The 25,340-nt window shown below is 38.8% G+C and overlaps 1 protein-coding gene across 9 annotated transcripts in view; it reads right to left on the reverse strand.

The window, feature by feature from the left end:
- CCSER1 (coiled-coil serine rich protein 1) overlaps nucleotides 1–25,340 on the reverse strand; it is a 628,091-nt gene that overhangs the window by 522,313 nt on the left and 80,438 nt on the right. For all 9 annotated transcript variants that reach the window (XM_066186375.1, XM_066186374.1, XM_066186373.1 and 6 more), the window contains 2 exons: nucleotides 14,244–15,602; nucleotides 11,432–11,619 (listed from right to left, as the gene is read on the reverse strand). In XM_066186375.1, the coding sequence (XP_066042472.1) occupies nucleotides 11,432–11,619; nucleotides 14,244–15,558 (1,503 nt within the window). In that variant the 5' untranslated portion in view covers nucleotides 15,559–15,602. The remainder of the gene's footprint in view (nucleotides 1–11,431; nucleotides 11,620–14,243; nucleotides 15,603–25,340) is intronic.

The raw sequence follows: 25,340 nt of genomic DNA on the forward strand, positions 1-25,340 counted from the left end.
GTATCTGTGATGTTTAGTTTAACAGTGTAGGTGTAAATAAGGCATAGTAATTAGCCATCTCAGAGAAACTCTGTGATTTAACTTTAATCAGAGCCAACACGAATGGAAATAACAGGCATAAATTTTTATTCATAAAGATGCAAAAATATTCCTTTTCCTTTTTTTCTTTTTTCTACAGGCTGAGAGAAGGCAAAGTGTTTCAAAAGAAAAGATATAGCTTTGATAACAAGATCAAATTGCTTTCACCATGTCACATATGTCCTTAAAGAATAAAGACAAAAATGACAACTTTTTATTCCCATCTATCTGGAGGAAAAACTCTGCTGAAATGTGACTAATGAAAATACTTAAACTATTGTGCGTACCGCCACACTTTCAGCAGGAAAATTGCATTACTTCCCTCTTCCAGCTGAAATGCCTGACAGGTTTGTGCCAACACTGAATATTTTACAGGCTGCTTTATTTTCTTCTGACCAATGTCTCCTGTAGGGAATATTCATAGAAGACAAAACTAACTCCCGAATTTCAATGTTTCAGGCAATGAAGGATTACATATTTCTCTTGAAAACCAGCTCTGTAAGCTCTTGACCTCATTAGTTCCCAGCTTCTCCCTCAATTCCTGCCTGATTTATAAAAAATACAGATAGCCCCTCCCATCATCCCAGCTTCTTTAACTGAGCTATATCCCATCCTCTTAACTTTTAGATCTCCTAGACAAAAATCTCTCCTGAACTTTTTTCCTTCCCAGTGCTTCACCTCTTCCTTTTCCACAGCACCTGCAGTGTACTCCATCCCACTCTTAATCACAATTTTCTGACATTTAACTCTTCCTTTCTTATCAGCACTCCATAACCCCACCCATTTTCTAATGGGAACATAGCCCAGTCTCCAATAAGTCCTGCCCTTTCTCCTCCTTGCTTCTCTCTGGATCAGGTTCTCATTTTCCCTACTGCACTTCCTCCACTCCAGTAAGGAGACAGATTCAAAAGCTGGCAAATTTAGAAAGATGAAAGTCTTCCAGGATAACTGTCTGCCAAGTCTACAGATTTATAAAGACAATTTCATTTCGCTAAGTGCTCCCTCCCACTATTTACTCACGTTGCTTCACATAACACAAGTTTCACAATGCTTATTTTGGGATAGTTTCTTCAAAATATACTCCCAACACTTAGAGTCTAATCATTTTGGTTAGAGTGACTAAGTCAAAACTGTTGGGTTTTACTTTTATCAACTAAAAGATGCCCAAAAGAGATGACAGGAGGTTTCTGATTTTTGGAGCAGTCAAAAACTAACCTCATTTCCTTAGATATACTAAAAAAAAAAAAAAAAAAAGGTATCCAGTGAAGAATCTTGTAGGAGTCATTTTAAGTAGACATGAGTTCTGCTACAGTGCTGCCTGTTCCACAGCATTAAACATAGAAAACAGGTGGGTATGTGGGAGTTACTTAAAACACAGAAGAGTAAAAAACAATTAAGTAAAAAACTGAAGCCCTTCTTTCAATCCAAGATATCAGTCTAAGCAACAGAAATAGACTTTAGTGAACAACTTTCTATTAGTTTTCAAATGATTAAAAATCTTCATCCTGTTGCAGATGTTCAAGATCCTGAAGCAGTCTGTTACTAAACATCTAAACCTCCCTCCTCAAGTTTTCTTTGGTATCAAAGGCATTTTGTGTTGTGCAATGAATTGCTCCACCTATTACTAATAACTACTTCTCAAGTACCAACGTTCCTCTGATTGCCAATCAGCTCCAAATCATAATAGCTATCCAGACTGTTGAAGCAAATATAAATATTGCACATTTATCCAACACAAATATTCTTCTAAGACCAAAAAGCCTCTCACAGAACAAAATCACAGAATGCTTGTTACTTTATCAAGAATTCAAATACAAAACACACATTATAAGTGTAATAATTTTGGAAAGTTTGTGCTATTTGGGGGGTTGTGTGCAGTTTGTTCATGCAAACATCTACACAGCAAGTTACGAAAATTTTACAAGATAGACACTAAGTTATTCACAAGGTTTATGTTATTGCAATTAATTTTATTAGTTTTACTGAATGAATGCAGAAAATTATCTGAGGCAATAAAATGTAGTTTAGCATCTTACCAATAACCTCTACTGAATGATATACCATTGCTTACTCCTTCATTAAAAGGCAAACAAACCTAAATAAATATTCCAAAACCTGATTTCCATGTATCAAATCACAAAGCGTGATCTTAAGTCTTTCATGGGCTAGCATGCACTTGACTTCAAACTAGAAAAATCTCCTGTTCTAAATGGCAAGCTTCAGGGTGCACAGCTTGTTTTCCAGGCCCTGCCAAATCCTTAATTCAGGGTTCATCTAGTATAGCCTCCAGCAACACACTGGCAAGACAAGAAGGACTGCAAATATAAATGACCTAACAAGTGACCCAACAGAATTTCCATTTCTCACCCCATTACCTTCTTTTTATCAATCAAAGGGATCAAAGGCCTGGAAGAAGCACCCTGCCCTGAATTGCTGTAGCCTGAGGAAAAAAAATACTGTATTTATTCTGAGTTTATTCTCACATAAGCAAAAAAATACAAACAGGCAGCCTATAGGAAAGCATTCCAGAACTCGCACTACAGAAACATTTATGGACACACTGTATGAGGGACCCACAAAGCACGAAATGATGTGCATTAGAAAGGACAAGGGCAGAATTATACACTCTAAGAATAAAGCCAGGGCAATTTTCCATTTTTATTTTTGTAAAAAATAAACTGAGTGCAAACTACCTATGAATCATCTGACCTACAGGATGATAAACCCAAGATACTGACTTCTATTCACTAGTCATAAATTTCAAGTTCAGTGAATTAGGTGTCTACTAACAGTCTCCCTTAGAAAAGTCCTCTAAAAATTTCAGTTTTCCTACTGTATGTATTACTTGCATATGCTAACCCAAGAAGATATATTCAACAATTGCAAAAATACTGCCCATGCTAAGGCCATCTCCCAAGATAAAAGACATGACTGTAATCTACTAGAGCATAGCAGACATTGAATTAAAGTAATTTACCTTCATTTCCTGATGAAGTATTTTCTTTTGCCAATACTGGATAGAAAGATTTTTCCAGTTAAGTATTACTCATTGCATAAAGGCCCTTCCTTTATTTAAAAATCAAGTGTAATAAAATACAGACATTAGATCACTCACACTAGTTCAGATAACCCTCTAACTTGTCTCCACCAATGGTAACTTCCATGTTCCCCTGACCTCTGTCCTTCTGCAGGGAAGAGATCCCAGCCTGCAAGCGGAGTACCTCAGGTTTTACCACCTCTTCAAATTCTTTCAGGAACACTTGTTGGAGTCCCAGTGGCCTCTCCACCCTCTCACACTTCTACTTCTCACCTGCCACCACTGGATATCACAGGAACTCCCTGTAAACCACCTTCTTTCTCCGGCACACCTGCTCGGTGAAGTAGGATGGGGAAATATAAGAGACTGTGTGCACAGATGGGGATGATCCCAGTTCCTGTGACTTTACAATTTCTGCCCAACACAGCACATTTGCAGGCACAATGACTGGGCAGAGCCCACAGGCACAGCAAATGAGTTGGGAGCACAGTGAGGGTGTCAAGGCAGTTCTATTTAGAATCCCCTTTGGCTCCCTACCCTTCAATACTGGACTCCTCTCTTCCCAGTATCAAAGGCTATTGAGCATCTGACATACAACGGTGGTCATGGGCATCATAAAGACAGAGCTGAACTCCTCTTCATGCTGCCCAGGGAACAGAGAAGTGCTAACTAAAATACAAGAATCCTAAGAAAAAGCTTTGCTCTTTTTTTAAACCATAAATCTGGACAAATACCTGGACAGGTGGACAAGTGAGGCTCTGGAGTCTCTACCCTCAGAGATACTCTAAATCCAACTACACACATCTCTGGGTGTAGGGATGCCATCCCTGACCCTGATTTGAGCAGAGGTGTTGGACCAGATCATTCCCAAAAGTGCCTTCACACATCAGTGACTCTGTTTCTCCATTCATATTGATCAACGTACTGTGAGAGCTGGCAGGGAGCATTCATTAGATTTTTCACAGGATTGTTTCATCCTTGGTAAATCCCTGACCTCTCTCACAGGTCCACAGCATGACAGGCACTGAGCAGAAGGTAAGTATCTTCACCACAAATGAGTTACTTCTTTGGTGATGGCACTATAGGTGGTGACAAAGATTTTAGTAGCCCGAATGTACGAACAGACTGAGTGGTTTGCTTCAAAAAGACTGCATAACGATTTTGCTGCAGCACTCACCTGTATTCAGAACATGGAAAATAGGGAAAGGAACAGGAAAGTAAAATGTAAAAGTCATAATAAAATAGAAAAATAACCAAGCTGCTTTTGCTTGACAAATGTATCTATCTATTTAAACGATATTGATCACTAGGGTGTATTTTAACATAATACCAGATACCTCTGTGCAGAAAAAAAGATCTTTCCCTTCATGTGGAAAAAGAAATCCATAAAAAGATTATCAACTCTAAATGATGAGCAGCTCCAGAACAAGCTATCTTTTACATTAACTGGCAAAACTATTTGAGGCATGTAAGACTAGCACAAAAGTGTGTTTTGTTAGAAAAATCTAACAACTGTCTGTGCTTTACGCTTACATTTTGAGTCTCAATAAATAGCCATGTTTTACTGAAAAATATTAAAAGAGAAAACTAAACACAATGCATTACAGGGGACACCTACCTATAGTTTCAGAAGTTCAGCGTCCTGTAACTTAGTTCAGACAATACTTAAGAGTAAGTATTCCTACGAGTCTTCAGAAAAAACTATCAGATACCCAATTTGTACTGGTTTTGGCTGGGACAGAATGAAATTTTTTCATATCCATTTGCTTTTACGGCGCTGTGCTGTGGGTTTGTGGACCTAATCAATGTTATCAACACAGCAAGATATACTTTAGCTATTGCTGAGCAGGGCTTGCACACCTGTGAAGGCCTTTTCTGCTCCTCACACTGCCCTGCCACTGAAGAGGCTGGGAGTGAGCTAGAATTTGGAGGGAGCACAGGCGGTACAGCTGACCACACCTGACCAGAGGGATCCACAGCCATATGATGCTGTGTTCAGCCATTCAAGTTGGGAAGGAAGAAGGAAGGGGGAATGTTTGCACTCATGGCATTTATCCTCTGAAGTATCCATTAGGCGTGACAGAGCCCTGCTTTCTGGGGGATGGATGGATCGATGGATGGATAGATACCTGTCTGCCCCAGGAACTACTGAATTAATTCCTCTGTGTGCTTGCCTTGTGTGTGCAGCTTTTGCCTACCCTGCTAAACCGTCCTCATCTCAGCCTAAAAGTTCTCACACTTTTACCCTCCCACTTCTCCACCTCATCCTGCCAGGGGGAGTAAGCCAATGGCTGAGGGGTGCAGTTCACCCACTGCAGGTAATCCATAAAAGCACAGAAAAAACTAACTCTGTTCTATTTTTGCTACACACCAAACACCTCCACCCTTTGCCATGATGATTCTGGGATTTAAAATTGCTAATAGCTCTACCTTCTACCTGTATCAACGTAAGTCAATTCAATTTAAATAATTACTCCCATGTTAGATTAACAGTTTACCCTTTCCTGGGCCACAATTACGTCCTTAAAGAAGAGCACAGAACATTACAGCATAAGCATTAAGTCACATCTAAATTAATTTCTGTTAGTTACTTGATCTCAAGAATTAAGTCAAAGTGTTTAACAACGGCAATCTGGTTTTCACAAGCCCTTCAGTTGTTAAGAAACACACATTACACTACACGCGTTAATTTCCCACAGGGTAGTTACCCAAAAAGCCTCTAGTTGAGTTGACCTAAAAATCACAGCCAAAATGCTTAAAGGCCTATCTGCCATTTCCATTTTTTTATCCTATTAGTAAGTGAAAGGCACTTCCTCCACGCTAAATTAGGAATGTGAGGCTCAAATTACTAAGTACCTATAGTCAGCACTTTATTTCTATCTAGATAGCACTGTTCAGCCTTACAGTATCAAAGTAGTCCTGACAGTTCTTGCTTTAAGTGGCTTCCACAGTTTCTTTTCACAAAGGAGCAAAATGCCAAATTCATTGCAAAAGGGGAAATTTTGTTAGGTTACCACAAATCTAGTTATAAATTAATGTTGTCAAGTCCACTTCTCATGAAGGCTGAACCACTGCCTTACAGGGTTTGCTTGAACAGTTCAGTAACAATTGATGTTCCTAAATATTCTCCCTCGAGAAGCCCAGCATAGCAGAGATGAATTTGAATTAAGCAGAAATACCATAGTGCAGTGACAGAAAAAGAATGGCACATCTATTTTAATTATGACAAAGCTTTTATGAACACCAGAGATAATACACGCTATGGCAAGTTAAAAAAAAAGGTTGTAGCTATTCAGAGTGCACGTAACATTGCCAGTTCTAAAGAAGGTTGTGCAAAAGACAAAGAAGTGTGTGCATTTTGCTTACCTTGTTCATATTTTTGCCATATTCATTTCTTGGCATATCTGAAAAAGGCTGTTCTGTTTGAGGGTTTTTTCAACCTGAACTGAAGCCCTGAGCACTCAAATCCTCCCTCTAACCTGTCATTCACTGCCTTTCCAGGGCAGGCTGTTAAGGCATTAATAATTAATGCCAGTCTGTAGAAGGAGAGCGTATCTCACAAGGTTTTCTCAGGCCTTTACAGGTCACATTTATGGGTCACAAAAAACAGCCACATTCAACTCCACTTTGAAATCTACTCGTTGGTCACCCTCTGAAACTCATTCAACTTGAGTATTTTCAATAGCAGCTTCCACCTCATATATTAGCCACACACTGCATAAAAATCACAGCTTCCAGAAGGTCGGTGTTAAAGTAACCTCAAGCAAATATGAAAATTACTTCAACTCTCTCTAGACTAGAAGCCAACCTAGTCTGATTCATACTCTGTGCTTAATCATACATCAGCAAAATATCATACAACTCAGCACAGGCAAGAGGAACATAAACATTTTAGCCCTTATTCATGTACATTCACTGAAGTCCCTGGGGGCACAGGATCCTGCTGTTACTGTCATGATGTAGCAACTGGATTAAAACGGGTGCTCGATAATAAATAAGGTAAAATTAGGTAACATTAAAAATCATGTTATCTGTGAGAAGCAAAAAGCACACTTTCATGAGCTACAGATTTGGGTATGGCCTGATAAGGTACAATATCAAACACAGAAAGATACCTGAATATAGAGGTTTGGATAATTGCTCCATCATTGCAAGTACCATTTCTGAAGTATACCAGAAACCTGACTGTTAAATGCTAAGTCACCCCAAATCACTTAGAGGCAACAAAACTGAGGTAGAGTTACACACACACAATATCCAGGACACCAACCACAATTTAGACTCCAGCTGCTAATTGGATAATTATCACAGATATTCTGGCCATAACACACTTTCATTAGAGATGTCTGCTTTGACTTTCTGCTCCCTCCAGACACACTAGAAATCTCAAATATTTGCAGTTAATCTCTCTTTTGCAAGCATATTCCTGTGTCAATTACTTACCTTTATTCTATATTCCCAAAATGTCAGATGGCCCCCTCTACACTGAAACAGTAAATTATTGATTTTCTTAATTTAATGTTTAACTAACATATTAATCTACTTCCCTTATGAAATTGAATTCCTGTCCATTAAATACTGCCCTGTATTCTGACACGGGGTTTTGCATTCACCGCTCCTAATTTATGTTCAGTACTATGTGCATCTCCACATAACAAGCATAGGACAAGATGATGAAAGGGGGATTTTGGCTAAGCATCAGCCCTGGATGGATAAGCAAAAAAAAGCTCAGTAAAAACCTTAGTAATACAGTACTAGCATCTTGAAAAATTATCTTTAGGCGGGGCAAAAAAGTAAAGTGAAAATTGAGAAAGGAAATGAAGCAAATTTTGTGGTAACTGCAGTTACCCAAGTGCATGATAGGCAGCATGGGAGAAAACATGAATGCAATTATTTGACAACTTGGAAACAGGGCCACTGTTAAAGCTGAAGGGCAACAGGATGGGATGTCCTTAGGCCTTGAAAGTCCTTGGGTTTATATCTAATATATAGAAACCACAGGAAAGATGCAAAGAAAAAAATGGCACAGTCAAAGCAAGAATCCAGAAAAATAAGTTGTGCTGCTCTAACTGGACTGGCACAAGTCTGCAAGGCTAGTTTGCTCTAGGGTAAAGGAAGATGATGATGCAGCACAGAGGGCAAGCACAAAAGTTTTTACCTGCAGGGGTGAAAAGTTGAAGCTGGATTTAAGAAGCAAAGAACAGGCAACATTTAGAGAAGATTCAAGTATGAGAAACTGGAGAGAAAACGGTACTGAAGAGTGCCCAGAGAAACACAGTCTACAGAACATAATGTTCACCCACTGAGACAACAAGTTGGAAAAAAAGGGATTTTTTTAGTTAAGTAGTACATATGCTGATAGACAGGTATGGGCAAGGGAACAACTGTAAAGACAAATAACTATTTTCCTTATAAAGAACAGCAGAGAGGCAGAAGGGAAGATCTGCAAGAGCCAAATGTAAGCGGGCAGTCTTGATCCATATGCACATATGCAGCTGTATTTCTAGACACAGTGAAAACACTTGCATGCATACAGCACAGTGTAGCTCATGTCTTGAAATTGGGCAGTGTAATCTAGGTGCTCCCACCATTCTCTCAAGTTTTCTTTTTAACTTGAAGTAATGCAGTTACTTCCATTCATATCATCCTTCATGACTATCTGGTCTTAACGACTTTAATTTGCTAGCATTTAAAAATCTCTACCATACATTAAAAAAAAAAAAAAGTAACATTTTGCCTCTGTACTGATAAATGTGATATTCAAGACACTCACCTTTCCATATCAGCCACTACTATGAGAAGTGATGGATAAATCTCTTGGTCACATACATCTCACCTTCACCTAGTACCAAGTACTGTTACACATCAAGTCTTTTTTCCCTGCTGTTCTGTCTCCTAATCCTCTTAAAGAATTTATTTAGGGTGATTTTGTGTGGTCTGATTTTTTTTTTAATGTGATAAATCTAATTTGGTCTTGTGGGAGTGCATATTTCAGACCATTCAGGTATTTGCCTGTGCTGATTCACATTTTTCTTTCTGTCTCTCTTACACTTTGGAAAAGAAGAACCACCTAGGTAGAAACAGCAGGTGAAGCATAACTTCTACCACTCTTCTGAGACATAGTTAACTAGTCTGTATGTTATGTCAAAAGATTAAAGTTTGTTAACTTATAAGTTCATTCTTGGAGCATTAGAATGACTGGAGTTTATACAGTGATATGCATCTCTTTAAATTACACCACTCTCAATACTTTCCATTTGGAAAGGGTCTATTATACTGCACAGACTAGAGACATTAAACTGCTCAAACACAAGTCCTGAATTGCAGTGATTGCTCTCCAAAACCATTTCTGGTGAAACGGTGCCCTCTTGTAGCAGACATCGGCCACTGCAAGAACAGCAGCTTTGTAAACACGTAATTGGCAATCCAATTCATCTCAAGCATTTGTTTCACATTGTTATTTACAATACTACGAAATTGGCACATTTTCAGTTATTTTGAAAGATTTTTTTCTTCCCTAGATTTCATTTACAAACAGCACTGGTCTTAGTCAGAATATAAATTACTTTCAGCACCTCACAAGTTAGTTAAGGCCACTTTTAGGGGAAGCAGAGGCCTTGTTTGTAGGTTTGACACATATTCCCAGTATTTAGGAGGTCAGTCTATCTAAGCTTTTACCTTTCATCTTGGAAAAAAGAAGTGACAATAACGCAAGATTACTCTGCTGAGCAAGATGTTTAGGAAAAAGAACAGTTTCTCAGACGCTAATTTTTTATTTCCTATCTCCTGTGTAAAAATCTTACACCCTTCAGAGAGACTTTCTGGGTCCTCACTCCCAGTCCCTCAGCAGAAACAGCTCACACTGCCTGCCAGCAAGACAAAGAACACAAGCAGGGGCAAAGATACAGGCACACAGTTTCTTCACTTAACAAGATATCCGGGTGACGCCAGAAAACCGTCATCCGCAGCAGTGCCACAGAGCAGGACTGCACAGCAATGCTGCCCTTGCCACGGGGGCCTCTGCTCTCCCCCAGGGATTTGCCATCCCTTAAATACCTGTGGTTCATTTTTCTTCAGAACGGAACAAAATGACTACAGACAACCATGTGACTCGTGTTGTTCTAGCCACGTAAGAAAGTTAGCTTTTTTTACTACTACTCTGTGTAGTACCACTGATTCCTTACCTAGAATTTATTCTTCATTAGCACCATTCACTGGTAGCAATCTGCTACTGTGGTGTTAAACATGAATTGATTGTGACAAGTATTTTGGAGAGGCCTTTGTCCTACTCAAATATGTATTATTAAGAACATTCAATTTCTTCCTTTTTTTTTTTTTTTTTTAATCTCGCTTCCAGAAATCTCTGGTTTATTCTTTTGTGTTCTGGTTGTTTGTGGGGTGGCAAAGTGTGTTTTCAGGTTTGATTTTGTTTGATATACTTCCTAAACCTCACTTTCTACAAAGAAGCCCCTATCTTCTTAAGATAGGAAGATAATATCCATATGTATTAGGGGGAAAGCAGGAATAATTTTCCTTCACTCACGAGCACGCTCTCTAATCTTGTTTTAGAAGTCCTTGGTCTGTGACTGTAATACCAATAAGCACAAGCAAACCACGTCAATCTCTGGACAATCTTGCTAATGGCATGAGGAAAAAGCTCATATATTTCATAAACAAAACATAAAAGAGGGATCAGATTACAACTTAATCCCATCCATCTTTTGCCTACTTCTTCTTTTTCTGGGATTGTCACCGCCCCACTTCCAGCATTAATACAAAGCTAAACAGAATGAAGTGCTACAGCATGAGTGTAAACTAGTACTTAAACACAGAGATCTGGCTAACATCTTGAGTCTAACAACCCAAAAAACGTTCACAGGCCTGAGCCAGGGCTAACCAGTATTTTGGGGCATGAACTCCATCCGTATAATGCTTTGTACGCCTATGTGAAACAGCACCTTTAAATGTCATCACGGTCTTTCTGCCTTTGAAAAATTACATGTTTTCACTGATATTTGGATGCAAACTGCCTGCGAAAACAGAGACACACGAAAAGCTCCATGCTTTAATAGCACAAGCAAATCACCAACACATGTCAACAAGAAACTCTTCCGAGAAAGTACACAAAACTTTTCACAGCACCACACCTGGCAAAAAAATACTTTTAGTATCTGAAGCTGAGCCTGGATCACATTTCAGAAGCCTGAGACAGCTCCTGCCCTCTTTCTTACTGTTAGTTGTGAAGTCTCTGCTTCTCACTATAGCTACACCAATCCGACAAAAAAAAAAACTTATGCATGTGGGAATCAAACTCACCATGCTGTTCATTTTGGAAGAGGACGAGCTCGCTCTCTGCTTCCTTAGGCTGTTAAGCTCTTCTGCATTTCCATCCTTTGGTTTTATGATCAGCCGGCTGCCCCCAGCAGTACCTTCTGAAGAGGACCTCAGTCGTTTCTCAACAAACCTGCTTTCCCGGTATGGACTGAGGCTATTGGCAAGATCAACTACAAAGAGAGAAGCAATCAGCAATTGTTACAGGGAAATGCTCTCTACAAATGTTTTCTTAATCAGAACTGTTCTGCTTGAAATAGTTACACTGAAAAGAAACCTCATGAGAAAAGTTCTGTAGAAAGCAGACCATGCTTACCTAGGCAAAGGTGTCACCTGGGCCCCCAGTTCAGTGTTCAGCCCCAATGACAGGCATGCTCAGCACATACAGCCCAGTCCAGGGCTCCTCCTAGAATCCACAAAGACTCTTTGCTCCATCCTTTTCTTTCTCCCCTCACCATAGGATACTTCCAAACCCCTGAAAGTAAAATCTACCATCTATCACAAGTCCAGTGGTGCCAAAATCCGACCTGCCTTACCCTATGCCCAAAGGCAAGCCCAGCTTTTGAAGGGCCAGGTGACAACTTTGTTATCCCTACGTAACTCAGGAAAGCACAGTGGTTTCCGTTTCTGTTCAGCATTCCTAGTTTAGCCTTACACCTGCATCTTCCAAACCTAGCCTGCAGTCAGTGGGCAAAATCTCAGTGCAGTTAAAACAATAACATACCAGAAAAGAGGAGAAAAAATATTTTGACATGCTAGGGCAAATTTAGAGATGGGGAAAGATCAAAGTGTAATAGCATAATAAATGTCACACATACAGAAAATCTTATCCTTTTTTTGCATTTTGCAGGAGAAGAGACATTTTCTCTAAGGGTTCTCAAAAATATTCATATCACATAAAAATACATAAAGGTATATACTAAGGGCCCATCAAATGGCAAACTGATACCGCACATCAAACCTGCTCATACATTAATGTCACATTCACAATGCTATCTATAATGATATCAGCTATGAGACCAGGTACAGAAGAGAAAATATCTATTATCAAAGAAAATGCACAGAAATATTTTGTATTCACATCTACGTTTAAATACTGTTTTAGAAAACCAAATGTTCAAACCAGTCTGTTTGCAACAGGTGTACTTATAACCATATCTTACTGAATGCCATGTAAGCTTTTTCTGTATTAGACTCATTTCACATGGTGAGATTTTATCTTATTTTGAGTGGTTCCTTTGTATGCTTGGCCAATTTCTAATTTGAAATACATTCATCACAACACCAGGAAAAAAAAAAAAAGTATTTTGAACAGCACTAAAAAAACCAGAACAATTAATCATCAACTTTTTATACAGTGCAGTATTAGCTCAACTGTTTCTGTGAACGTGAATCCAATTTACAAAAAAAACCCTATCATGATTTCAACCCCCTTTAGCTGCTTTACTGAAATACAAATTAAATATTAAATTGCCAGTGCATGAGTTTGAAATGCAGTGGGTATTTCTAAACATCCCTCCAAGCTGCTCACTTGGTGTTTTGCACTACACTCTAGCAAGGCAGATTCTGAAATAAGAGCTCATTCACAGATGAGACTATGTGTCAAGGAAGAAAAACTCAGTGTTCAGGACCAGTAATATAGATAAAAGGGATTTATTTTTTTTTCCCCAAAGTGACTGAGGTTCTGAGTGAAAGAGGTAGCCTCTGGTGAAAGCTAATTCAGTGGATTAATCTGACTTTCTATTGCCACTTATGTACAAGATATCCAACTAAGCCTAGCAGTGAATAATAATTACTTCAAAAAGCAAGATTGTTTTTGATTGTTTATAATCTACATGCCTAGGTAAATATCCAAACAAAATGATGGGCGTGAATTTATATGAGTTTACACTTACTGTCATTCATCTTCTAATGCAATCACTACAAATGCTGTCTTGTTAACTCTCAAATTTAGGCCCACCACATACAGCCTCAGAATTAAGCTAGAAAGCACCAGTCATTAAGCGGGCTCGAGAAAATAAACTGTCAGAGATAAATGTCTTCTGACAGGTGCCCCTCACTCAAGGGCCTGGCGCCTCATTTATCTGTATCTCTATAGACTGGGATTTCTAGGCACAGTCTTTCCACTTAATCTTGTTAGATTTCCAAATTACTGTTCATAAACTAAAGACCCAGTGTGAGATTTAGATGGTAATTAAAACTCCCTCAGTTTCTTAGATGACAAAATGAGAATTTGGACACTTATTTCAGATCGAAGCAGAAACAGAATAGTTTGTACTTCAACAAAATATCCACTCTGAGCTACTCTATAACATCAGTTGAACAGAAAGAGCAAGACTCAAGAAATTTCGAAACCCACATCAATATAAAGTAAACTGTATTATTTCCCATAATCAGGCTACAAGAACATTTGTTTCTCTGGTGATGTTTCCATCCCAAATCATGCAATCCTATGGCTCAAGCCCAAAATAGCCATGTCTCAAGAAATCCCAGCTTTGGCCTCTAATGCAAGCTAGGAATCAATACTTGCATTCTTAATTTATTTTCTATTAGGGAAAGCATAGTCATGAACAGCACTGATGGGTGTTTGCAAATTCTAAAAAACAAAAAAATCATAGACTTTGCCTTTAATTCCTACAGTTTTGGGGGAAGACACAATTTCTACTTTCTGAACTTCATCGCTAGAATTTGCGATTCTAAAAAATACCTTATGACAAAACCATCATTATAGAAGAAATGAGGCCAGCTCCCCCAAAACCCACCAAACTCAAAAATGAAAAAAACCTGTAAAACATACCTTTAAGATGGTTTGATTCATAACCCTGTTGTGTTTTAAAGGATTGAGGTTCAGAACATGGAACAGTCTTGGACTCCACTACAGGAATTGTGTCTCTCATGTGCTTGGATGGAGTGCTTTCATCTCTGCTTCCACTCAATCCCCGTGCCTTTGGAGAGAGTGTCACTAGTTCTTCACTACACTGCAATGTCAAGGTTTCTAAATGTGCATTTTTTGAGTTAATTTGTTCTATGTGTCTGGCATCATTACTGTGTAGTCCATTGGCTTGCAACAGTACTTTTGTTTGATTAGCAGCTGAGGTTTTGAATAAGGTACTGGATTCCACGGTGCACAAGCTTGCATGACTCACAGAAGATACACCAGCAGAATGGCCAGTACTTTGCACAGTATCTGTCTCCCTCCCAGGAGCAGCAGCAGGATTAAAGAAGACCTGAGAGGTAGAGACATCGTGGCCAAAATCCTCTGCGAGCAGTGCCCCAGGCCCACAGCTGGGCAGGGCATCAACCTCTGAGACAGAGTCCTCGGTCAGAGCAATAAAGTCCGAGGGGGTCTGGGCAGCCGTGAGGTCAGCCGAGAGCAGCGGGGACTGCAGGGAGCTGCCCACGCACTCCGTCGTCTCAGCCGAGCATGGAGGAGACGACTTGGCCATCACAGGTTCGCTTTCCACACAGGATTTAACTTCCAGTAAGCACCTGGGCTGCTGCACAGAGGAAACCGACTGACTCTCTGGAACTGGTTTGGAAAATTTGTAGTGTGATGAGAAAGATTTAGTGAGAAGTTTTCGTGTGGACTGTTTGACAGAATATCGGCTTCGCTCTTCTGCAAAGCCTGAATCATCACCCTCGTTCTTTCCAGAGCTTATGCAATTGATAAAGACATTCTTATTAGCTGAGGGCTCCTTTCCCTTTTCAAAATCGTCTGTCAAAGACCTGGTTATCTTCTTGTTACGTGAGCTGCCGAAGCCAACTGAATGCCTTCCTCTGCTTTTCATGTGCTCGTCTAAGCTGAGTTTTTGAAAAGTGCTAAGAGAGGACTGGGCACCATTTGAGATGTTAACATTTTGACTCGCTGAGTCAGGCTTCTGCTCACTCCCTTTCTTGTTATGGAAGCTAATGGAAGGAGTGCGGAAAATACTCCGGCGCTTTCCTGTGCTCCCTGAGCTGGAGTTTGTGCTGGATGGGGAGGAGGTGTGGACACCAGTGGCATTGGCAGAAGAAGGCGAGGAAGGGAGGGAGTCGTGTCTCCGGCTAACACTTCTTCTGAATATTGGCAACCGAGATACAAGAGTCGATCGTCTGGATCCCGAGTCCCCCATCAGGGCACAAAAGGTCCGTGGTTCTTCACAGCCAATAAAATAACCTGGGATGAGAGAAAAATAAAGGGGAGGGAGGAAAAGATAAATTATTCAGCCTCGAAGACCACTCAAACAGATTTTTCAGTCAGCCTAAACACATGAGATTTCAACATCAATTTGTTGCATACACATTACTGAAGACTTTCAGGATTTCAAAGCGATGTTCAACAGCCAACACGGAAAACTGGGCAAACGTGGCTTAAAACATTCTACCGACAAAAGATACAATTTTACATTTGGTATCCTACAACAGTATTGTATACCGTGACACTGCGTAAGGGTATAAAACCTGTATGCCAAAAGATAACACAAGTATATAATACCGTAATGTCCTTGTTTTTAAGTTGTTCTTATAAACTATAAGCACTCTTAGAAAATAGCTGATTTTTCATGATTTGAATAGAAAAAATCATTATTTTTTATATCTAAATACAGATTTTTGCATGAAAGAAGAGGATATAAATTTTCCAATCTTCACTGAACTTTTAGTTAGATTTTAATTACTTTGTGTGCTTCTGCTAAAGGCCGTATGTCTCACTTTGCAGTAGAGAAAATCATGGCATTGCACTCCAGGCAAAATATGCAACACCAAAAATTCTTCCTAAAGAACTATAAGTTCAAGGAATTTATTGCCAGAATATGAGATCATGTTTCTAGATTTGAACTGTAATGTTTCCTTTGAACACTTCTCTGAAATCCTCTCACAGCCTATTTGCTTATAATTAGCTAATTTTTCATGTTTTTTGAAATTAGAGAGAAGTGCTTCCATGCACAAGCACTTGGCATTTTTTTATAAATATTTAAGCAGAATTTATTTTGATCAGCACTGTAGATGTACTGGAAGAACATTAATCTTTATTAAACATATACCACTTACATCTCCTTTTTGTTGTTATAATAAACTACCACTGTGAAAGACAGGACCACAGAGAGAGAGCAATAAAAACACGTCATATATAATCACAAAGAACTCAAGAGGCTGTAGGAATTATGCCCCAAGGTAACTTCATGAGCTGCTGGTGTACAGCACATAAAAATAAACCCCAAGTAATTTGTCTAGGCAATGTTTGTATGCCAAGTGATAAACAAAGTAATTCATCTAATGAATTCATCTAATGAGCAATTTAATACGTGTTATGTGGCTACAGCAAGTATCTGTGAGCAATATATATATTTAAGTAGTGTATACATACACTATATTATATATAAACAGAAACAGAATAGTTAAGTACTAATAAAACTAGATATATGTTATATAACTGTGAAAGAAAGTGTAACAAGTAAGTTCAAAGACCGTTTCTGACTAGAAATTGGATGCACTTTTCTGCTGTTAACATTTTCTTTTGAAGTGCTAGTACAGTTCCACTCTGAACAAGCAGTGCCAAGCAGCCACACTATTCACAAGCACCAGGAATCAATAAGCAATTTCGTAGTTTAGGACAGGAAAAACAGCTTGGGAATAGTCACTAATTATGAGAAGTCACTGGTGATCTCTGATGGCAAGCTAAAGCCTGACCGAGACAATGGCCAGGTTCTGTGATTGAAACCCCAACTTGAATTCAGTCTGACTGTAGCGAAACTGGCAATACAGGACCACACAGAGCTACCAGAATAACTTTACATCCACCAATGAACTGAAGAAGAGCCAGCTGCTGCATTTCACTGACAGGTATGAAAGTTTGCACTTAGACCACTGTGTAAGAGCAACTGCAGGGGGGACAGCGCAGACAAACAGAGAAACAAGAGAAACTGTGAGCTCCCACAGGAGCTGCTGTTATCCCAGCTTGCTCACCTGTCCACAACTCTGCCTACCGAAAATGGGCTCTTAAAAGCCACATGAAACTCTCCTCATCCTTCCCCTTCAAGCTCCTCTGGCTTCTTTAACCACTTCAACACCCTAACTGTGTTGGGGTTTCTTTGCTGTTGTGAATCCCTACCTGCAGTCTTATTGGTACGAATGGATAAGCACATACACACAAGATTTTTAGAGACTGTGACGGTTCTTCCCTGTATTTTAAGGAGAGATCATAATTGCTGAAAAAAGACTTTAGAATGCAGCTGTACAATAGCAGTAGATGAACAAAGTGTTTTTTAAATACATTAAACCTCTATAGACATTTTAGGATTATATCTATGGACATTATATGGTTACATTTGCTGCCACTGTTCTCTCTCCTGCCCACAGCTTAAATTGTCACTACACTGAAGAAAAAGCCATCCTAGTTCATAACTACAAAATTTTCCAAGCTGAGACCAGAAGGAAGCAGATAACTTGGCATAAAGCACACTCTGTAACTTGCACTAGGAATACAAAGACTGTGTCTAAATAATAAGAGATTATTCCTTAGGATTGACCCTGAATAAACACAACCTTGTCCTTCCAGGCGGTAATAAATTTTAATAGAATACATTGCCACTAACAGCAGATAACAAAATGGCATTTATTCAGTTGATTCCTCCTTTCCTGTCTCTTGAAGGAATAACACAAACTGTCAGCATTCCTCTTACTGTCTAAACAGCAGAAATCCTCACCCATAAAACATGAACTAAGTACAATATACTGCTCTTTCAGGTCTACAATAGCTATCAGAGAACACTTCTTGAAACATATACCATTGTGCAAATATACCAGCACATATGCATGCCCTTGTCCATTCACTGTTTGAATGTTGTGAATGTTGTAGTAATATTTTTAATATTAATAAACTAATAGAATTATGTATCATTTCTATACACACACATTTTGCACTGCTAAACTGCCAAAGTTTAGCACGAAATTAAAATGCCAACTTCTCTGCTTGCAACACAAAGAAAAATAACAAGTATTTCAAGAAAGCAACGCTTCCAGATACTAATGAAATCTGATCTTCCATTAACCTTTTTGCTTACAGCAGAGGAGTTAAAAACTGTCATGTATGTCCTATTATGGCTAATATAGGAGGTGTTTCCTTCCAGTCTCCATATTTAACATGAGTATTTGTACTTAAAACTTTACAGCAGTGACCCTTACAAAGGGAAATTTACTCCAGCTACATCTTCTCTACAAAACCATTAATTTTCTTTATCTAAAACTGTCATCCCTACTGGCATTCTTAAAATCTTCAACAGAGGAAAAAGACAGCAGCAGAGAAAGACACTTTAATTTAGGCTCCTTGTTTAGAACAAAATATATTAGCACATAATGAGAATACTCAAGAAAACAGTCACACTATTCTGTATGGAGGTTAGAATCTTGATCAAGTACACAACCATTACTTTGTAGTACTTGCGAATTCTAAAGCCCAGTTACTGCTGAAACTGAAATGTTTACTCAGTGCTGAAAAAGAGACAATTTTTACTTTTTATGGAATGCATTTCTGATGCACATTTTTGCAGCTGGCATTACACAAGACAGAGTTTGATATAATGACAGAAAATGAGTAAACTGCTTTGAAAACAATTGTAGGCAGAGTAATAGTGGGTTTTTTCAGAATCTTCTCTTCCTCAAGAGCTTGACTACAGCTCAGTTTCTGAGCTCCTGTGCTCAGACCAATGGAAATGAGAAACCAATGTGAGCATATTTTCCCTGTTAATAGAAATTTAAAAAGTTGATCAGATGGAAATATTTTCCTTTCATGTTGGTCTGCACCAAGATATTGCAAAATGCAATTTGATCACAAAACAGGCAAAACTGTCAAAATATTACACCAGTATCTCCAGAGAAATCTACTCCATCAATTCACCAGCTTAAAAATGAAATGCAGTACTTTTTATTTCAGCTTCTGCCTAGCAGCTACTCTCACAAGTGTGTCAGAACTCCGTGCTTTCAATAAACAGCAACTCCTTGTGGTTCTGGTTTTGAACTCCAGCAGATGGAGCCATGGATCTATTTTCTCAGTAGCTGCAAATATGAAAAAGCAACAGTCTGTACCTTTCACATTTCTCATTGCCTTTGAGACAAAATATAGGAATCAAAAGCATTTGTGAACTTTACCATTATCATGATTACACGTACACACCGAAAGACAATATATGTTTATTCAACACTGTAGAGTGTAGAGGAGTTGAAACACTCCCTTGATAAATAAACCAACCTGCTACTACCTCTCAACACTTTCTAAATAAAGCTTTTCTAAAGAGGTTCTCCTTTAAGACACACTTCCTAGAAATATTAAATAACATCTTCCACACAAAAACCAAAACTGAATTAGCTATCAAAGTTTAAACTGGGAGATGATATGTCACATAGCTAAAAGGCCTCAAACCTTAAATCAGGGCAGAAGATCAGTAAGAATATCAGTCTTCAAATGGAAGATTTTTAAGTTTCACTCATCGTTTAAGGATGATGATACATTTTCTTTATTGTTTAGAATTGGGATCCGTACAATAAAGCAGAACATACATGCGCATCTTACACTGCAAATATCCTGCCTCCATCCCTCACATGAGCACTACCATGCTGCAGGAGGCAGGGACCACCACACAGACACAGTATCTATAGACCAGCCGGCTCCAACTATACACAGAAATTAAATTTGCCCCAGGATACCACAAATACCCACAAAACTACATGAAAATAAATACCTGTAGTTGCCGGTGAGTCAACAGAAGTCCTGATGCAGCTGATACACTTATAGGAAGCAATCCTTTAGTCCACAGGGTAACATCATAGCTTGTGGCTCCCACCCAAATTGTTAAGCTTCCATCATTTAGATTCTAGCACTGTATTGGCCTCAGCATTTAAGCATTACTGCCTTCAATACAGTTCTAATTCTGTTCTAATACTATCTGTCTCTCTAGTACATTTGCAACTTGGTTTTACCTGCACAGCTCCCAGAAGTCACTATGTGTGATTAAGCCTCTCCATGAGGACAAAGTAGGAGTCTAAAAGCCATTAGAAATCAGTTTACATTTAAAACAAAAGCAAACAAATAAACACCAAACAAATAAATACTCAGGGCTTTAGCAGATACCAAGGACAATGTAACCGAATTAATAGGATCTTACTGAAAACACCAGCAAAGCCAAATGCTGAACAATAGAAGGCATTAGCTAGGAAGGAGGGGGCGGGTCTGTGATCCTTAAACAATCAGGGTTTGCAAATTAAATGAGCTAAACTCCTAATAGACAACAACTCCACTTGCCTTTGTGAATAACACTCTTCCCTTTTCCTTCCTTGTGCATATAACACTTGCAGTGTGGTACAGAGCTACAGAGTGTATTCTCTGGAACAGCAGCCACAGCCCTAATTCTCACAGTGAAATTTTATAAGCTCCTACCACGTCCACACCTGTTTGGAGGTCAGTTTTCTGAACAGTTTTTACAAACAACAGAAGAGTACCTAACACAGGGCACTAAACCTTTAAAAGTTACATATGCCTACACGTGCACACACGTACACACTCTTATTCCCCTCCGTTCTGAAAAACTAATTGTGCCAAAAAAGCTTTTATATATCTAGGAACAGCTTTTATTTATCTGGACAAAAATACAAAACAAAACAACCAAAAAAAAAAAAAAAAAAAAAAACACCACAAAAACCCACAAAAAACAAGAACATAGAATCCAAACACTTAGTTACCCTCAGGCAAATGATGGGATTTCTTTCAGTTTCCTGCATTCTGCAGCCCAGGCCTATCTTTATTTTCAAATACACCTGTGCTTTCAGGAAATGAGAGAGAAAAGAAGCAGACAAATTTGCAATAAAGAAGTCTGAAGCCACAAGCCCATTTCCTATTTTGACTGGTATTGTACCAGTCAAAGACAGTGATTTCATATATCCATAACTGCTATTCCCAGTGTTGTGATTAAATTAGAAGTGCAAGAATCATTCAAAGATGACAACCGTAGGTAAGTTATCTATATATGCTCTTTAGACTTTAAATTAGCCAGAAGGCAAACATCAGCATAAGACAAGTTACACACGACTCATTCTATCATTTATTATCACTCAGTATGTAAATTTATTGCACTTGTACCACGTGAACTGTGCCTGTACTAAAGAAGAATCAGGGTAACTGATCTTTAGAAATCTAGAGGCCACAGTTCTCTCACATCTGACCCACTCCCTATTTCAAATGTCTCTGTATTACAGCAAGGGTTATCTCAAAGCCCTTCAGTATAATATACAAAATAACAGAAGTGAATCAACCATATTATTAGCCTTTACATATACTCAGCAGCCAGTTGCCTTTCAGCAAGAGCTGGGATAAGCTACTCGCAAAAAACTGATTGTGTGAAGAAAATAAACAATTAACTTTCACCCATTCAACAATCAGACATAAGAAAGGTCAAAAATGGGATAAGGACTGTACCACAGTGAAGAAGCAGTCACATTCAGGCTATGGTGTGTTGTGCTGCTTTCCTAACAGAGGAGAAACCATACCACTCACCTCTGTCACTCACCTAGATACTGGAGAAGTGTACAATGCATTTCTTGCAGCATCTGGTATTCACCATATTTGACAGTTTACTTAGAAACACTTACAAGTGTAAGTAATAACCTGGAAATGCAAGCATCAAAGAGCATGAGCTTGCTTTGTGATTCAAAGGCCATGGCATCAACTCCCCCAGTTACCTCCCCCAAATATGCTTGCATGCAAAGAATTATTCACTTTTAGCAAGTGAAGTGGACTTACACAAGTCCCTGAGTACACATGGAAATTATACCATGAAAGGACAAAGAGAAATGGACTAATTTTGAGACATCTTGGGTGGACACAGAGATAGCAGTCTGGGGACTGGGAAGGATTGAGTAAGATCAAATGCCATTCTTCCTGCCTCACATCTTTCTCTCCTCTCACCCCCATTCTTGATGCCCACAATTGTGTTTTTACAGTGCTTAGAGACAGCAGAAAAGCACATTCAAATAATATTTTAAGGAAAATAATTATATTCGGACCTTACACTAAATATTAGTATTTAGTCATAAACACAGGATGTGTTTATATACAGACAGCAATTTCACTTCTGGCTGTGCTTTATTTTAACTAAAAGGGAAAAGCAACCTACACACAATCAAGGGTATTTTTTTCTTTCATGCATGAAAAATAAGTATAAGATGCCTACTAGACCACACTTAAAAACAGCAGATCTAGCATTTGCCTCAGCCCCGGACATAAAGAGAAGAAGAGACTTCTTGCCAGCCATTTGCTCTGGAATTTGAGTGGAACAGATCACTACTGCACAAGGCAGTTGGTATTCTCACGAGGAAAATACCAGGAATAACACAGCCCTAGCTCTGTGCTGTTCAGTGCATAAAATTTGTTGGTAGAGCGAAGCAGAGCACCAATATTGGCTACTGCTCCCACAGGCACTCAAAACATCTCTTATCAGCATCGCCTATTCCCCCCCTCCCCCCCCAAAAGAAAAAAAAAAAAAAAAAAAAAAAAAAAAAAAAAAAAAAAAAAAAAAAACCATGCACACACCAAAAAGACCAACAGCTTCCTGAAAGTATTCTGCTGTCTCACAAGACACCACAAGGGTTTCTAAAGCAAAATCTATTTGATTTGCACAGTTAGTAGTCCATTCATGCTCAGCTTTAATGCACTCCTTCTAAAATGCGTGTCCCCTCCTTACTTCAAGCAACCACCTCACAACTGTCTCAGTACTGTGCAGTCCCAACAGAGCTGCAAGTCTTTGTTCAGTGCTTGCTCTCTCTCTCCCTCTCTCTATTCCTCTTACTTTCCTGAATCACAGCTCCAGTGTCAGCAGCAATTTACTTTTTATGATAAAGCTTCCTGCACGTTTCCCAGTCTGGCTCCTTTTCAGTCTCCAGTGCCGCCTGCCTCTGCTCTGGTATAAGGCAACCACAGTGACAACAAGGGTTCGGGTCATTTATTACCTCTGTCACTGGCTCAATGTGTGACCTTAACTGCATTAAAAGAGGCCAAATCCTCATCTGCGGTAAATTCAACAGGCTCCAATGAAGTGCATCATGCTGATTTAAACCATTTGGCCTTTCATCCTTATAAGCCTCCATCACCCCATCTGTAATTCTTCATTAACTCTTGCAAAAGCAACACTTGGACATGCATGATCCAATCCCTCCCAGCACACAGACTCGTAATTTAAGCAGAATGGAAGTAGGGTTTTCTCTGTCTTTCTTTTTTTTATTATTGTTGACCAAGGACAGAATCCTGCAATGGATTACAATAAAACTAATAAAACCCTAGCAAATTAATCATGCAGTTCTGAAGAGCCAAACACCTGTGTTCCATTCCAGCTTCTCCCTACATGTCTGCTTAGAGCTGTGTTAAAAACAGCACTGAGACAGACAGACCCATGGTTTACCTCACATCCTCACAGTCAAAAAGGCAGGGTACTAAAAACTCTTAAGAGGGATTCACTGTGCTTTTGTCCCATTGAAGTTAATAGGACCATTTATGTCTTGAAAGAAGTACATGCTTTTGAGTGAAAGGATTTTAAAAATGCAACATATCCATGGCTATTAACATTTATGAAATGTACTCTGAAAACTCTGCCTAACACTAGGCAGTTTAATTTACAGATTGGTCTTTGATTAATAAAAAGGTAATTGTAGTATATAACTGTTGCAGCTGTTGACTGCATTACCACAAAATAATGTAACAGCAATGCTCTTTTCCAAATTCCTCTAAGCTCAACAGAAAAGAACAATTCCCAACTCACGCCTTAAAAGAAATCTGGTGATGCAAAATGAACAGATAACACTCAGACTGAGGATTCAGAGTGACTGAAAACTTCCAGGCAAGCTACTCACAGCTTACTAACTCGAATGAATGGGAACCACGATTCCTGTTCCCTGCAGTTTTTACCACGTGTAAGATATGTGCCTCATGGGGATGAATACTAAATACACTCATAATTACCATCCTCAATATTGTGTAATTTCATTATTTTAATTGCAAACTATCTGCTTACATTTCTTTATATGCTGGTGTATTCCACTGGACACTACTTATAAGAACACATTTTTAGGTACCAAACACAGTACATTTAGAAATAAATCATGATACTTATGTTCTACCTAAGACTTCCATGAACCTTAGCAAAGACCCAGGCTTTTTATAACAAAAGACCCCTTTTGTTATATTGAAATTATCATTATTTCTAGATTAAATTTATCACACTCATTTCCACCTGTCTTCTTGCTAATAAAAACAATGAAAGAGAAGAACACTCCAGACAACTCAATATATTCATATACTCAAATTTAATTGCAAGTTGTTAATCAAACATTGAAACACAGTGGCTCACAATTCTGTAGTGTTGAGTATAGCACACTATAAGATAGCAAGTGTCACAGTTATGCCTGGAAGCACATGTACAAACTCATACACCTTCAAGACCTGCATTTTGTTTTGAAAACTGAAGGTTTACAAAGTCTAAGCATAAAACTGAACCCACTAAGCCTGCACAGAAAGAAATAAAGGAAACTGACTTGAAAACTCAGAGCTGCCTAAAGAGAACAAAAACATCATGGAAGTTTCTAAGAATTCCAGAAAAAAAATGAACACCTAACTTAATTTGTTTTTCTGAATTTAAGAACCCAATTATCTGGCACTTCACAGCTTGTAGTCACAACTCAGTACAAACTTCCATTAATGCTGGCATTCAACCCTAAGTTTAACACAGAAAAGTCTACAAAAAGATGGTATATCACAGCTTCCATTTCTCCCAGATATGACATAAATATCCAGGTATTAAGTGGAAGAGTAAAGGTCTTTGAAGCCATCAGCTGTGTTTCCCCTACTTGGCAGGTGACCTGCTCTGTGACCAAGAGA

Source organism: Chamaea fasciata, unplaced genomic scaffold (assembly GCF_029207755.1).
Source record: "Chamaea fasciata isolate MVZ Bird 193981 ecotype frontalis unplaced genomic scaffold, bChaFas1.0.hap1 SCAF_6, whole genome shotgun sequence".
Taxonomy (NCBI): domain Eukaryota; kingdom Metazoa; phylum Chordata; class Aves; order Passeriformes; family Sylviidae; genus Chamaea; species Chamaea fasciata.